The 14,254-nt window shown below is 40.4% G+C and overlaps 2 protein-coding genes and 1 pseudogene across 2 annotated transcripts; 1 reads left to right on the top strand and 2 right to left on the bottom strand.

The window, feature by feature from the left end:
- Nucleotides 1-1,817: 1,817 nt before the first annotated feature.
- Nucleotides 1,818-2,768, top strand: LOC141006697 (olfactory receptor 52N2-like). Its single transcript, XM_073478921.1, has one exon. The coding sequence runs from the start codon at nt 1,818-1,820 to the stop codon at nt 2,766-2,768; it is 951 nt and encodes a 316-aa protein (XP_073335022.1).
- A 3,206-nt stretch (nt 2,769-5,974) lies between these two features.
- Nucleotides 5,975-6,917, bottom strand: LOC141006696 (olfactory receptor 8G17-like; annotated as a pseudogene).
- A 3,866-nt stretch (nt 6,918-10,783) lies between these two features.
- LOC141007367 (olfactory receptor 8G17-like) lies at nt 10,784-11,749 on the bottom strand. The gene has a single exon (XM_073479723.1). The coding sequence runs from the start codon at nt 11,726-11,728 to the stop codon at nt 10,784-10,786; it is 945 nt and encodes a 314-aa protein (XP_073335824.1). The 5' UTR covers nt 11,729-11,749.
- Nucleotides 11,750-14,254: the final 2,505 nt, after the last annotated feature.

Below are 14,254 nucleotides of genomic sequence, written 5' to 3'. Positions count from 1 at the left end.
CATGAGACACTCAGGTTAACACAGTCTAGAGAGGATGTTGCTGTTTGTTTACTGTGTACCAATCAACACCAAATGTTTTCTAATTTGTTTAAATATTGCAAAAATACTCTCTGGATCATCTTACATAATTTAATCTTCTGCAGCCTTGATTATTGCAACAGCCTTTATACTTTATACTCACGTCACAGCTGTTGTAGCAGCTGTACAGGATTATAATATCTTACTGATTATCGTAAAGGCTCTTCTGGCCTGGCTTATTGCGGTGTGTAGCTTGAGATGCTCAGGAAGAGGTCTTTCAGAAACAGGAACAAAGTGTTTGCAGTCAGGGCTGCAAGGCTCTGAAAAACCTGCTGAGAAAACCAGCCTGGCTGAGTCCATATGATCCTTTCAATGTTTTCCTAAAACTCACTTTTATCTGAGAGCTTTTCCTGATTTAAATATTTTCTTTAACTGTTATATTACAGGAAATGGTTTGAACTATTTCACTCTTTTGTTAAGTAAAACCTCTCCGTTTGATTAGAGTCTGTTTGAAATGTTATAATTTGTTGATTTGATGTGCTGCCTTGTGTGAAAATGTTTGTAAGTCTGGCTTTGAAACATGCACTACAGATAAAGATCATTGACATGTTATTACAGCTATGCACAGTATTCAGTATGCTGTGTTTTGTTTTCGGTTTAATAACTGAAATGAAAAATGTAACATTTAAATGAAGCAGTGAACTGTTTACTGATGATGTGTGAGCTGCCTGATCAACCTACACAGCAGTGTTGTGGATAAGTTAAAAATTGTGTCCACAGAGTTTTATGCCAAAATCACAGCATCCCTTCATGAACGCTGGTCTTATCTATGTATTTATTATATCATCATTCTATCTACTGTTGTCATTTGAATTCATAAAGGCTTTTTTTAGTGCATCATATTCACACAAATGCCAGAAAAAAATTGTCATCAAACATTTTATATCTTTTTTAAATATCGGGAGTCCTGAGCCTCTACTGTAGGCTTTTACTTTGAAAGGTAGTAAGATTATAGTAGCCTATACGTGTTTGAATAATTCTATTGTCACATCATTGAACCAATTCTTAGATTTCAAAGGCAAACATGCATATTGTTGTGTATTTGTACTACGTTTTCATGACAGCAGACATTATTTGTAATATGCTTAAATTGTGCACAGTGGAAATATTTGACTACTTTACTTTTTGGATGCTGCTGCTTAACAATGATGAAATAGTTCACTTTTTACTCCACTAAATTCAATTTATAACTTTAGTTACTAGTAACAGCCTTATTTCCTCAGGCTGGTCATTTCAAAGTCTCAGACCATTTTGTTTTCAGCCTGGACTCCAGAAGAGACAGAAGCGTGAGGAGTGCACACAGGTTCATAAGGGATTAACAGGTCAGAAATATACATGCTTCGTCACGCTTACAAATTGTTGCACCACAGACTCAAACTGTGTTCACTGGCTCGGCAGCCTGCTCACCTGTAAATCCACAACTGTCCTCTTCGACTCCTGATGTCAGGTAATAGACACGTAAAGTGAACGTGATCTGACACATTTTGTAGAAATGTTAATACGGTACGTAGCCTGTGACACATACACATTTGGATGTGTCAGCGATTGGCAGAAACGTTTACTGATAACATTTTATCCTGGCGACGAGGATACCTTTAGAGGCCATATCAATCCAGTTATTAACTTCTTTCAAAACATTAAATTATTTCAATATAATAATATTGAATTAATCAATAATTGATTTTTATTTAATGTTTCTCTCTCTCATCCTCGCTAGGCTGAAATTAACCCTCTGCACTATGGAGAACCAGACTTTAAGTCCAGATATTCTGCTCCTGGAGGGGTTAAAGGTCACCCCCCAGTCCTCCATTCCTGCCTTCATCCTCTTCCTCCTCATTTACATCTTCATCATGGTGTCCAACATCGGCTTGGTCGTCCTGATCACCATGGAGAGGAGCCTCCACCAGCCCATGTATCTGCTCTTCTGCAACATGAGTATTAATGATATTTTTGGTGCCTCAATCATCATCCCTCGCCTGCTGAGTGACATTTTTATCCCAAGCACAGACCGCTACATTCATTACAACGATTGTGTCATTCAGGCTTTTTGTGGCCACTTGTATGCAAGTGCCTGTCACACGGTGCTCATGATCATGACTTTTGATCGATATGTGGCCATCTGCAATCCCCTGCGATACGCCACCATCATGACCAAGAAGATGGTGTTGATGCTGTCGCTGTCGGCCTGGATGGTTGCATTACTGATGGTGCTGATCCTCGTGGGCCTCAGCGTCCGTCTGTCACGCTGCAGGTGGATTATATTCAACCCGTTCTGCGACAACGCCTCCTTGTTCAAACTGTCCTGTGAGAGTGTCCTCATCAATAACATCTACGGCCTCGGCTACACGGTGGTCCTGCTGGGCTCCTCCATCACCAGCGTCACTCTCACCTACCTGAAGATCGCTGTAGTGTGTGTGATCAGTAAAAACAAGGCTCTGAACAGCAAAGCGCTGCAGACCTGTGCCACCCACCTGGCTGTGTACATCATCCTGTTTGTGTCGGGCTGCATCGTCATCATCCTCCATCGTTTCCAGAACATTTCGAATCACAGGAAGCTGGCGTCCATCTTGTTCCATGTGGTCCCTCCGGCTCTGAACGCAGTTATCTACGGACTGCAAATTAAAGCAGTCAGACAAAAGATTTTCATCATGTTTACAAAGAAAACGATGACTGTGACAGATGTGAAATGATTCAGTGCTCAATTAAATGTAAATAACTGTTAATAAATGTTAATAAAATAGTGGCACTGAAATGTGAGATCATGCAATTAAAAAATACTCTCTCTCAGTTTTGGATGTCATGTATTTATCCATAACTGAAACAAAGCAGGCCTGAGTCTTGGCTTGGAAGCTATTAGCCTAAAATGGCTGCTTCACCTGCTAGTACCACTAGCTAACACAAACGTCATCTCCTTAATAACTTTAATCAACCAAAACCTCAGACTTCATCATGCTGAGGTAGTTTTAGCTTCAGGTGTTGGCTAACACCAATTACACTGCCAATATAGTCTGCTACCACACTTAGGGCTATACTCATGTCATTAGCATGCTAATGCGCTAATTACGATTAGCGCACTAACATGCTAGCGCGCGTATTAGCACGTTAGCGCGCTAATCGTAATTAGCGCGCTAACATGCTAATGACATGAGTATAGCTCTGAGTGTGGTAGCAGACTGTATCGGCAGTGTAATAAGCACCATAGCTTGCTAATTATAAACTGCTAGACGTGAGTACAGTATTAAAACCATACAAGCACAAATTTACCTTCTGCACATCCTCAACCAGTCAGTGCTGTTTCTTCATTAACTGAAGTCATGGATATTATTAGCTGACGTTACATCGACTGCGTGAACTAGCTGGCTAACGCTCGGTCTGCTTTGTGTCTGTAGCTCACCCTGTGCTGTTAGCTCCACAACTTGGCTAAAACTTGGGTTAAAAAAAAACAGCAGAACAGAAGCTACTTACCTGGATTAAGTAGAGGATGAGTCCAAGTGAATGACACAACAAAAAGCTGAGCTGTTAAAAGAATAAAAATGAGGAAGAAACTGCTGCTAGCTAAACCGGTTCAAACCGGTTCAAACCAGTTCTGTCTGGTCAGGGTCAGGGCACGTCGTCATGGTAACCTTTCATGGAGTCATATGGACTGAATTTTTAAATTTGGTGTTAATTTAATAAACACAAATAAACAATAAATTGAACTATAAATAGGTCCACATGTCTCTGCATAGAGAGCTGAAGTCACGCCACTCCTGGTTTGACCCATCAGACCTTATTTGATAAAACCTTTTTTCTGCTAGTGAACGAACAGAGACTAATAATTTATTGATCCTGTTTGAATTGTGTCATGAATCACACATATGATGTTTGTCAATTTAAAAGATAAGTTTCCAAGTCAATAGAGTCTTTATACTAACATATAGCTGGAAACAAGTCACACAGACATATTTCCATGACTTACCAGTTACTCAGACTTCCTCGCTCACTTTCCTTCAGCGAGCTCCTTTTTTGACCTGTCTCAGTACGAGTGGACGTGCTAGCGTACAGCTCTGGGTGTCCACAAACGGCCACGATTATCCTCTGCTCCATTGCTGTTCATGAATGTGCGGACATCAGCGGAGTTAAGGTCATGATGTCAGTCTGGATGTCAACTCCGAAAGGCTTTCACAAAGTCCTCGCTTGAGTTAAACATTTTCAACTTGCGCAGATTTACGTCTGTTCACTTCTATTTGTGTCTTTTCATTGACTTTGTGTGTAATCTGGACGTGTGAATAATTCATCTCATCTTTGGTCTGAACGTTACAGAAATGATTCCTACAGAGACCTTTTTGTTAAATAATAAGATCCTTTTTGTTACCAGAAACAAAAGTCTTGTTGGCATCTTGGCTCTGCCCACGCTCAGCCCCAGCAGAAAATTTCCATTCAGTGGCATTTGCGTATGTATAACTGTGACCCAGTCCTACAGACCAAGCTGCCAAATTTGAGGAGCAACATTTTTTTTAGTTTTATTCTTTTACTTTTTACAAATTTCTTCAAAGTTAGATTCCCCAAAACAAAATGAAAATAACTGAAAAATTAAAATATGATAAAAGTTACGTATCTCACTGTGATTAGTTTATTAAACAGGTCATATTATGCTAGTTTTCAGGTTCATACTTCATTCTTTTTCTCATGTGGTGATTTGCTGCAGCATCCCTTTTCACAGTGTTGCTCTGTGGGAGAGAGTAACTCCCTTTGGTCTGGACTTTGGCCTTTTCCCTTTGCAGACCTTTTACATGCACAAAAATGCTTCATAACACAATGAAGGAAAGGCAAAAAACCAAAAAGCAGAATATGACCCCTTTAAGTGTTCCTAAGTACCGAAGAAAAGACATCCCAGCACTCTCAATGACTACAGACCTGTGGCACTCATGTCACATGTCATGAAAACATTCGAGAGGCTGGTTCTTCAGCACCTGAGGACACTGTTTCTGCCCGTCAGTCAGGCAGCTGTGAGTCGACTGAAGTCAGGAATGTGATCCATGACGTCCTCACAAACATAAAACAATCTCTAATAAGAGGGTAATGAATCTTGAGGGGAACGACTACAGTGAGTCTGCATTACAACTCATCTTGATTCCAGCAGAGGGCGCTGTCTATATTTTGATTGGACAATAGACCTCAAGTTAACTCTTTCTCACTCACCTCAAGTGACAAGTTACAATAGTGGTTGTCAAGCTGTTCCCATGAGGCTAAATTACAGGTTGTCATTCATAAATATTTGTCATCATTCATTCTCATAAGTTAGTTACATCTGTAAAACAGAAGATAAGCAAACATGTTTAACTCTGTGTTTAATGTTTTGATTCAGTTCCTCTGTTTGTGGCCCCTCGCTTTCATTGTGTCCCTCTGGAAAACATGTTGCCCACCGCTGACACAGAGACTCTTTGAGGTGAACATTACTGTTGCTGCACTTGAAATATGTAGTTCTGTTACATATGTAATTCATGTTACTTGTAGACATGTTCTGAGTTTGTTACTTTTCAAAATAAAGTAGAAGTTGCAGTTCTACATGAGGGCTCAGGGTTTTTATTTCTGCCGCGCCTCCACATATTATAGGTTCATGCTTTAAATCTCACAATTTGTGGTCAAAAGGAGAGTGAGTACCCAAATACAAAACACCAAGGAGGCGGGCAGGATTAAGAACAAAAGGCGAGCTTTATTTCACAAAAAGCTGAGTAAACCAAAAACCAAGAATCCAAAAACAGCCAAGAGGCGTAAATCCCACAAATATAAAACCAGAAACACAAAAGCTAAAACAAAGTATCAACCAAGAGGAGCAAAGTACAGCTCAGGAAAGAAACAAGAGGAACAAAAAAACAGAAACTTTTCATGTCTGATAAGAAGAAAACCTCCAGAATTAAAATGGCTGCTTTACTTTTCTCAGATGGAAAACATATGACAAACACATCTGTATTTCTTGAGACTGCAGCCCGTAGATGATGGGGTTCAGGCTGCCGGGAACAACGTTGAAGAGAATGGCTGAAATCTTCCTGTACTCTGTGTACTGAGGGAAACGATGGAGGGCGATGAGGATCATCCCACTGACCAACATGATCAGATACACAGCCAGATGAGTGCTGCAGGTCTTCATGGCTTTACTGTTCAAAGACCTGTTCTTACTCATCACACAGGCCGCTGTGATTTTAGAGTAGGTGAGGATGATGCTGCCGATAGAGGACGAGAGCAGGACGACGGTGAACGTGAGGCCGTACACGTTATTGATGAACACGTTCTCACAGGAGAGTTTAAACAGGGAGGCGTTGTCACAGTAAGGATTCATGATCATCGTCCTGCATCGGTTCAGCCGTATGGTCAGACCGAGCAGAATCCCGACCAGAACAAAGGCCACTCCCCAGGCAGAAACTGTCAGCGTGATCACCATTCTGTCAGTCATGATGATTGAATATCGCAGAGGATCACAGATGGCCACATCTGTCAAAGGCCATAATCATGAGCACAGTGTGTGCGTTGGTGCTGAACATATGTGTTGTGAAAGCCTGCATCAGACACTCGTAGTAGTGAATGAGGCGCTCAGAGGGCGGCACCAGGATGTCAGCGAGCACCCGAGGAACCAGCAGAGAGTTTCCTATCACGTCATTGATGGACAGGTTACAGAAGAGGAGATACATGGGCTGGTGGAGTTTTCTCTCCGTCCAGATCAACACCACCATGCCCACGTTGGCAGTCAGGATGAACACGTAGGCCACGAGCAGGAAGATGAACATCGGGTACTTGTTGGTCCTGGTGACGCTTAACCCCTCGAGCTGGAGAGTGAGGCTGTTGTACGTGAAGTTTTCCATCTCAGTTTGTCTGAAATAAAAAGAAAAGAAGAAGCGAACAAATCAATAAAACCATCATGAAACAGAAACTGAAACACACAGCCTTTAAGATGATAATGTGAAGGTTTTTAGCTTCTTACTAAAATAAAAATACAGTATCAACAGTGAAGTAATATTTTATTGTCTTTGTCTTTTATTGCATGAAACCAACAACAACAGAAAATCCCTTAAACACTGACTTTATGTATTTCAATCATTCCCATCTGATTCTATAACATAAGTATAACAGTTAAATAACTTAGTCTGCTTAAATTAAGTTAATGTAATTTTCCAAGTATTATAGATAAAAGTAATTGTATGTAATGCATTACACTTGAGCATCAGATAATCTTACAAGTGATGAAATACATAAAGTGTAAGTCAGTGTTTTAGGGAGAATTTCATCTTTTATTTTTTTTTAATCTTTTTTGAGAAGCAAAGAAAACATTTTCGCTGTTATGTTACTTTTGTAATGAAATGTCATTTGGGTTAAAGGAAACTGTCAATTCTTCAGTTGGAAAAACATGTAAAAACTGTTGTTTTTTCACCCCCTTGCCATGTTTGAAACGGATATAAGATACTTTTAAAGATTTTTTAAAAAACATATTCAATACTGTTTTTTTCAGTCACAACAGGAGATCAACAAACAATTAATTATTTCCACTTTAAACAAGTGAAAATACTGACTCCATATGCAGCAGTAGCAGTAGTGAAATTAAACCAGTGGAAAAGAAGAGGAAGTAATGATGAACGGAAAAGACAGAGTTCATGTCTGTAGCAGATTTCAGATGTGTGCCATTAAACAAGAACCCTTCAAACACAAAGTCATTCACATGTTGATGTTTCCTCACAAACGTCAAGTCTAAACACTCAGTAAGAGAAAAGACACAGCGTCTGAATACAAAGTGACAGCGTCGATGCAATCTGTCTGTTCTGATACCAGCTGTACTGAGTCACATGAAGAAATCAGCAGAGGTCAATCGTAACCAACAATGATAACCTTGACTCACTTCAGGTCTTCTCTAAACATTCTGCTCATGTGAGTCTGTTTTATGAGCTCTGATTCCTCTGAATAAACCTTCATCATGACCTCAGAAAACATTACGCAATGATTGGGGCTTCATGGAAACAATATCGATGTTATCCACAACATCAACATGCGTTAGGGAGGGATACAGCCCCAGTGATCTTCTCTAATGATCTGCTTTTACCAGCTAAAAGAGGCGACTGCTCCTTCATCCCCGTGCTTTTAGATTTGTATTCAACACTGCTGATCCTGGCGTCCTCTTGCACCGTCTGGAAACGGGTACTATACCACAGCTGCTACATTCATGCCTGTCCACTAGAGCATTTGCAGTTGTTGCGGCGAATACCAGTTCATCTGTATATGATTTACACTGCGGGGTCCCTCACGGGTCCATTCGGGGCCCTCTGTTGTTCTCTGGAAATATGTTCCCGCTCAGCAAGATAATCCAGAACTGTGATGGTTCTTATCATTGTAAACAAATGATATATATATATCCCTCTCCAGTCTGGTCTGAGCTCCTCTTCACATCCATCCAGATCCACCACCAGTGTAAGGACTCCATTAGTGGGTATCAGTCACTACTCACAGCTTCACTTCACCCTTAAAATATTATAACGTAACTTATATGACCTGTCCACCAACATCAGCGGGTCTACACAAGTTTTTAAAACGCGGGTCAACCCCCTAAAAATCCACTTTTGACCCCATTCCCACTTCCAGCATCTGTGATTTTTATCTGAAGTGTTACGTTATACATCACTGATGTCCTGTTTCACACCGGAAACAGTTGCAACAGAAGAGAAAACAACAATAGATCGATTGTGAAAGGAGGATAAATTCTTTTGAGCATCACGACCCCCACGACATGACTCGTTTCACTGTCAGAATTTGAGACATTCTGTCCAATAACATTTGGAAAGTCTACAAGTTTTTCTAGAAGCATTGACCTTTTTTTTGCTTGAAGCAAATGTCTGGACAATAGTGTCATCCCTGTGATAGACAACCTGTCCAGTGCGTCTCCTGCCTCTCACCTAAAGTGACCTATAGAGGCAATGCTGGCTTAGACCAATTTGGTGCCCTAGGCAAGATTTCAGCTGGCGCCCCCTTGCATCGCAGTCAATTTCACAATCAACTTTCATACACTCACACAGAAACTGCATGTTTGTATTCATTATTTTAAAAGTGCATCTGAAGAGAGAAGAGAAGTATATGTGACCACTGGATGTTACATTTTAACAAAAAACAGATGCTTGGTGTGTGCTATACATAAGACTAATAATGAAAATACGATGAGATTCATTCAAATTAATATACATACATACATATATATATAATGATATGGGAAAGCTAAGGTATGGAGTATTAACAGTAATACACTTTAACTGCACTTTAACACTGATGTAAACTTTAATAAACATAAACTGTGACACAATAAACCAAAGGCTTATAACTACCCTATTACTTATAAAGGGGATGGAAAACCTGTCCCCTCTGACACAGCATCAGGAGCTCCTGTTCCCTCTACCTCAGCACAGCAGAGTGACAATATTCTTTAATATGTTTTGCAATAACTTATATATATTGTATTTCTTATTCATTTTATGTCACTTGTTTTCGTGTTCACTGTTCTTATTCTGTATGTAAATAGAATATTCTTTAATATGTTTGTGCAATGCCTTATTCACATTGTATTTTTCATTTATGACTTGTTTCTTTCTTCAGTTTTTATTTGGTGTGATATTTTTGACTTAAAAGAAATAACATCTTGAATACATACATGCAGTTTCTGTGTGAGTGTATGAAAACTGATTGTGAAATTGACTGCGATGCAAGGGGGCGCCAGCTGAAATCTTGCCTAGGGCACCAAATTGGTCAGGGCTGGCACTGTGAAATACCCATACATTTATACAAATACATGTGTTATATGTATGATGTATGGATAATTATATGACAAGAGTGTGTAATTTACATACATAAACATACATATCTTTATGGGCTGGACATACCTGTCTATAGATCAAATTGCTCCAGTTTCTAACAGGTTTTATATATAGTTTTATCACTCTTTCATTTACATATGGTATTGTTCTTAGTCAGTACATAACCAGTGAATAAAATTATAAATGCATTATTATAATTTAAAGGAGCAGTCTGTAGTTTTAGGTAAGAAATGTTAATGAGAAGAGAAAGATCTTCATTAACTGTTTTTTTTCTGTCTAGATAAACTAAATCAACAACCTCTCTTTGTTTTCATGACTGAATAAACAAACTGACCTTAAAGGACAACACAATTTATACTGTTTTACTTTATATGTGGCGGACCCTGCCACCTTTCTAACTTCAAACAGTGTTCTGGGACCTTATTTTCCTCTGAGAACAGCTTGTTTATTTACTTTTGGAAAAAAATAAATGTGTTTTATTACCTCATTAATATTGTAAACGTAAAAATTCTGAGATTTAATTTCTTCCCAAAAACGACATAGTGCCCCTTTAAACTCTGAAAGTGTTTTGAATCACACAGAAAACTGAATATGGTTTTCATCCAGGGCTCCATGCTACTGGTTTACAGTAGCTGGGATTTACTAGGAAGTGTAAGACAGCAGCAGGAGGCAGAAAAACTGAGTAAACCTTTGAAAGAGACAAATTATGATTTCTAATCTGAACATTTAACTTCAGAGTAAAATTAAAAAACAATCATGAGTCACAAATCTCACCCAAACAGTACAGTGTAAATCAACATGATAATGTGATATACAGTAAGGCAGTTCAGTTTACATATTAAGTTTACACATTTGTTTAAATGTTCTTTACCATTTTCAACTCATAATGATGGCATCACTGGTTTGGATCTGAATAATCTTGACAAGGATTTGCAGATTTCTGCAGACTGCACTCCGTAAATAATGGGGTTGAGGCTGCCGGGGATGATATGAAACAGAATGGCAGCAAATTTTCTGTAATCTGAGTACTGAGGGAAGCGATGCAGAATAATGACAATAAATCCACTGGTCATCATGATCAGATACACAACCAGATGAGTGCTGCAGGTCTTCAAGGCTTTACTGTTCAAAGACTTGTTCTTACTGGTCAGACAGACGACTGCAATCTTTGTGTAAGTGAGAACCATGGCGCCTATAGAGGAGGTGAGCAGGACAATAGTGAAAGTGAGGCCATAGATATTATTAATAAACACACTGTCACAGGAGAGTTTAAACAGGGAGGCATTGTCACAGTAAGGATTCATGATCATCGTCCTGCATCGGTTCAGCCGTATGGTCAGACCGAGAAGAATCCCAACCAGAACAAAGGCCACTCCCCAGGCAGAAACCGTCAACTTGATCACCATTTTGTTGGTCATTATGGCAGCATAGCGCAGAGGATTACAGATGGCCACATATCTGTCAAAGGCCATAATCATGAGCACAGTGTGAGAAGCAGTACCAAAAATGTGTGTGGAAAAAGCTTGAAGAACACATTCGTGATAACTGATGATGAGCTCAGACGGAAGCAGCAAAATATCTGAGAGCAAACGAGGCACCATGATCGAATTTCCAATAATGTCATTAAATGGCAGGTTGCAAAACAGGAGATACATCGGCTGGTGAAGGCTCTTGTCAATTAACACTAGAAATGCAATGCCTGCATTTGCAAGCATGATAAAAATATAGGAGATAAAGAATAAGAGAAAGACAGGGTAAACAGAGTCCTTGGAGATATTCAGCCCCTCCAGCTGCAGTGTGAAGCTGTTGAATGTGTAGTTTTCCATCAACCTGCAATAACAAAAATCAGAGATCACTGATATGTTCAATAACAAACCATAAACAATATAAACACTGTGCTTTTACAAAATAATGTAGTTCAAAAGAAGCAACAAAAAAACTACAAAAGTAAGAGATAATTACAAATGTTTTTGAGTTTGATGCAAAATTGTCAAAAGTCTGTTTTTCATTAATACCTGCTTGAATTCACCAGCATTCCGTCTTTTCTTTCTTGTGTCTTTGTTGGCAGTTAACAGCCAGCAAAGAAAACTTCTCTTTGTCGCAGTTTTATATAGTCAGTTTAATTGTCAGAGGACTAACGGAGCTGACTTGAGACAGACATCATGATGGCTGATGTCATGATGGTTAGTGGTAAGGCTTATCATTCTGTCAACAGGCTGCATTATGCAACAGCTTGTTGTGATGATGTGATACAATTAAAAGAAATAATGAGGCAGCATGATAATTCTAACATTACACGCTAAAAAAAAATTGGTTTAACAACCAATTCTGGGTAGTTCTCTGCTGGACTGCTGGGTGACAATTGTTACTAAGTTGGTTTTATCCAACACAGCAAGATAGTTGGTTCATATCGGATAACAGAAAGAAGTATAAAGCAAAAATTTTCTACCTGTCTGTTTGTTATTTTCATGTCTCATGAACCGTTCAATTGATCTACTTCACAATCGACAGGTTTGTTGCTGAGGACCCGAGGAGGTGCAGTGTCAAATTTAGTGTTATTTGGATATCCGGTACTGTCCATATCAATACATTTTGAGTAAAAAGCTTACTTTGGCTTCAACGCTCTGGCTTTATGGCCCTGCATACATGTGATCCCACTCATGTAATCTCATAGGGAAGCAGATATAAACAAAACGGAGATTAATGTGATGGGACTTGCCGTAGTACTGTGTTGCAGTGACAATGAACAAAAACAGAAGGTTAAATGAGTCTGGATGAGTGGGGAGACGTGGTCAGCACAGGCTTTTTATTCTTCAGAGAGAACTGGATGTGAAAGTGTCTGTCAACAGTAGTATGCTAGCTTACGTTCCTCGAGGGCTGGAATGTTTACTGTTGCTTGGCAGCGCTGTGAGCTGCTCCACAAAGCCTCTCTCAATGAAGTTATTATAACTAAAGTTCAGGAAACTGGACCACACCATTTTACCTCACTGATTTGCCACCTGGATCCATCCAATTAAACCACCTGTGTCTCATCAACCCAACCACCTGTGTCTCATTAACTCAACCATCTATGTCTCCCCGATTCAATCACCTGTGCAGACCTATATAGGCAAGCCTAACCATTTCTCTCCAATTCGTCTCAAGTTCTGACATTTGTTTGTACTTGACAAGCATTTCTGAAAACTTACTTTGAAAAGCCTCCACTTCCATCTCCACTCCGGCCGCCACATATTTTTTTCCTCCCAAGCTGCAGGCTGTCTCCACAGTTCAACCAGGGCACCTACTGGGTGGCCCTGGCCTCGGAGCTCTACTACCATGTATTCGCGGCAAGACCCTCCCTGACTTGCAACCTTTGCGCAGCTCCATCAAACCCAGCCTCCTCCCATGTTCACTGACCAGCATATGCTGCACTTCCTCCTCCAATCACCCCCAAGCCTCATCCCCAGCTCAGATTTTTTCATGCATTACACCACCATCACCCATGCCATCAACCTCACATTTCTCGCCGGCCACAGCGCCTGGTTGACTAAAGCCGACATCACCAGCACATTCAAGGTCCTGCCAATGTGTCCAGATTTCTGGAGATTCTTCAGCTTATCTTGGAGAGGCTTCTACTTTGCAGTCTGCCTCACCTTCGGATGCTAAAGTGGCCCAAACATATACCATTCCCTCTCCGTAGCCCTTGCTGGATACTCCTTAACAACCACAACCTGCCTTACGTTGTTCACCTCCTGAACAGTTTTCTCATGGTCACTCAGCCATCCTCCCCACCAGCACAAGGTCTCCAAGTGCCAGCTTCTCTCCCTGCTCGGACACCTCAACTACGCCATTTGCATTATCCCCCAGGGTCGATCCTCCATCTCCCACCTACAATCCCTGTCTTCCACCATTCCATCCCTCCGCGACTACATCGCCCTGGATGACTCCTGCAAAATGGAGCTGATGTGGTGCAACTTTCTCTCTTTATGGAAAGGCATGTCTTTCTTCTACGACTACCGAATCACCCAGCCATAGGACATCCAGCTATACACAGACGCTGCACCCTCAGTAGGTTTCGGAGGCTACTAGAGCAGTAGATGGTTCACTTCCGTTTGGCCCCCAGAACTGTCCTCACTCTACTCTTCCTCTGCCCTCTATGAACTATATCCAGTCATAATCATGAATCATAATCACTTCATTGGGGGCACAAATGGTCAAGAAAAGGCACCCTTATCCACTCAGACAACCTCAATGCTGTTGACATCATCAACAAAGACCGCTCACAATCACTGGATATCATGAAATTCATCTGACGCCTGAGCTTAGTCTCAGCCCAGCACCACTTCATGATCCCCGCTGCTCACATTCCCAGC

Source organism: Pagrus major, chromosome 13, assembly GCF_040436345.1.
Source record: "Pagrus major chromosome 13, Pma_NU_1.0".
In the NCBI taxonomy this organism is placed as follows: Eukaryota; Metazoa; Chordata; class Actinopteri; order Spariformes; family Sparidae; genus Pagrus; species Pagrus major.
The sequence above is the reverse complement of the archived record's forward strand: the minus strand, read 5'-3'. Positions and strand labels throughout refer to the sequence as shown.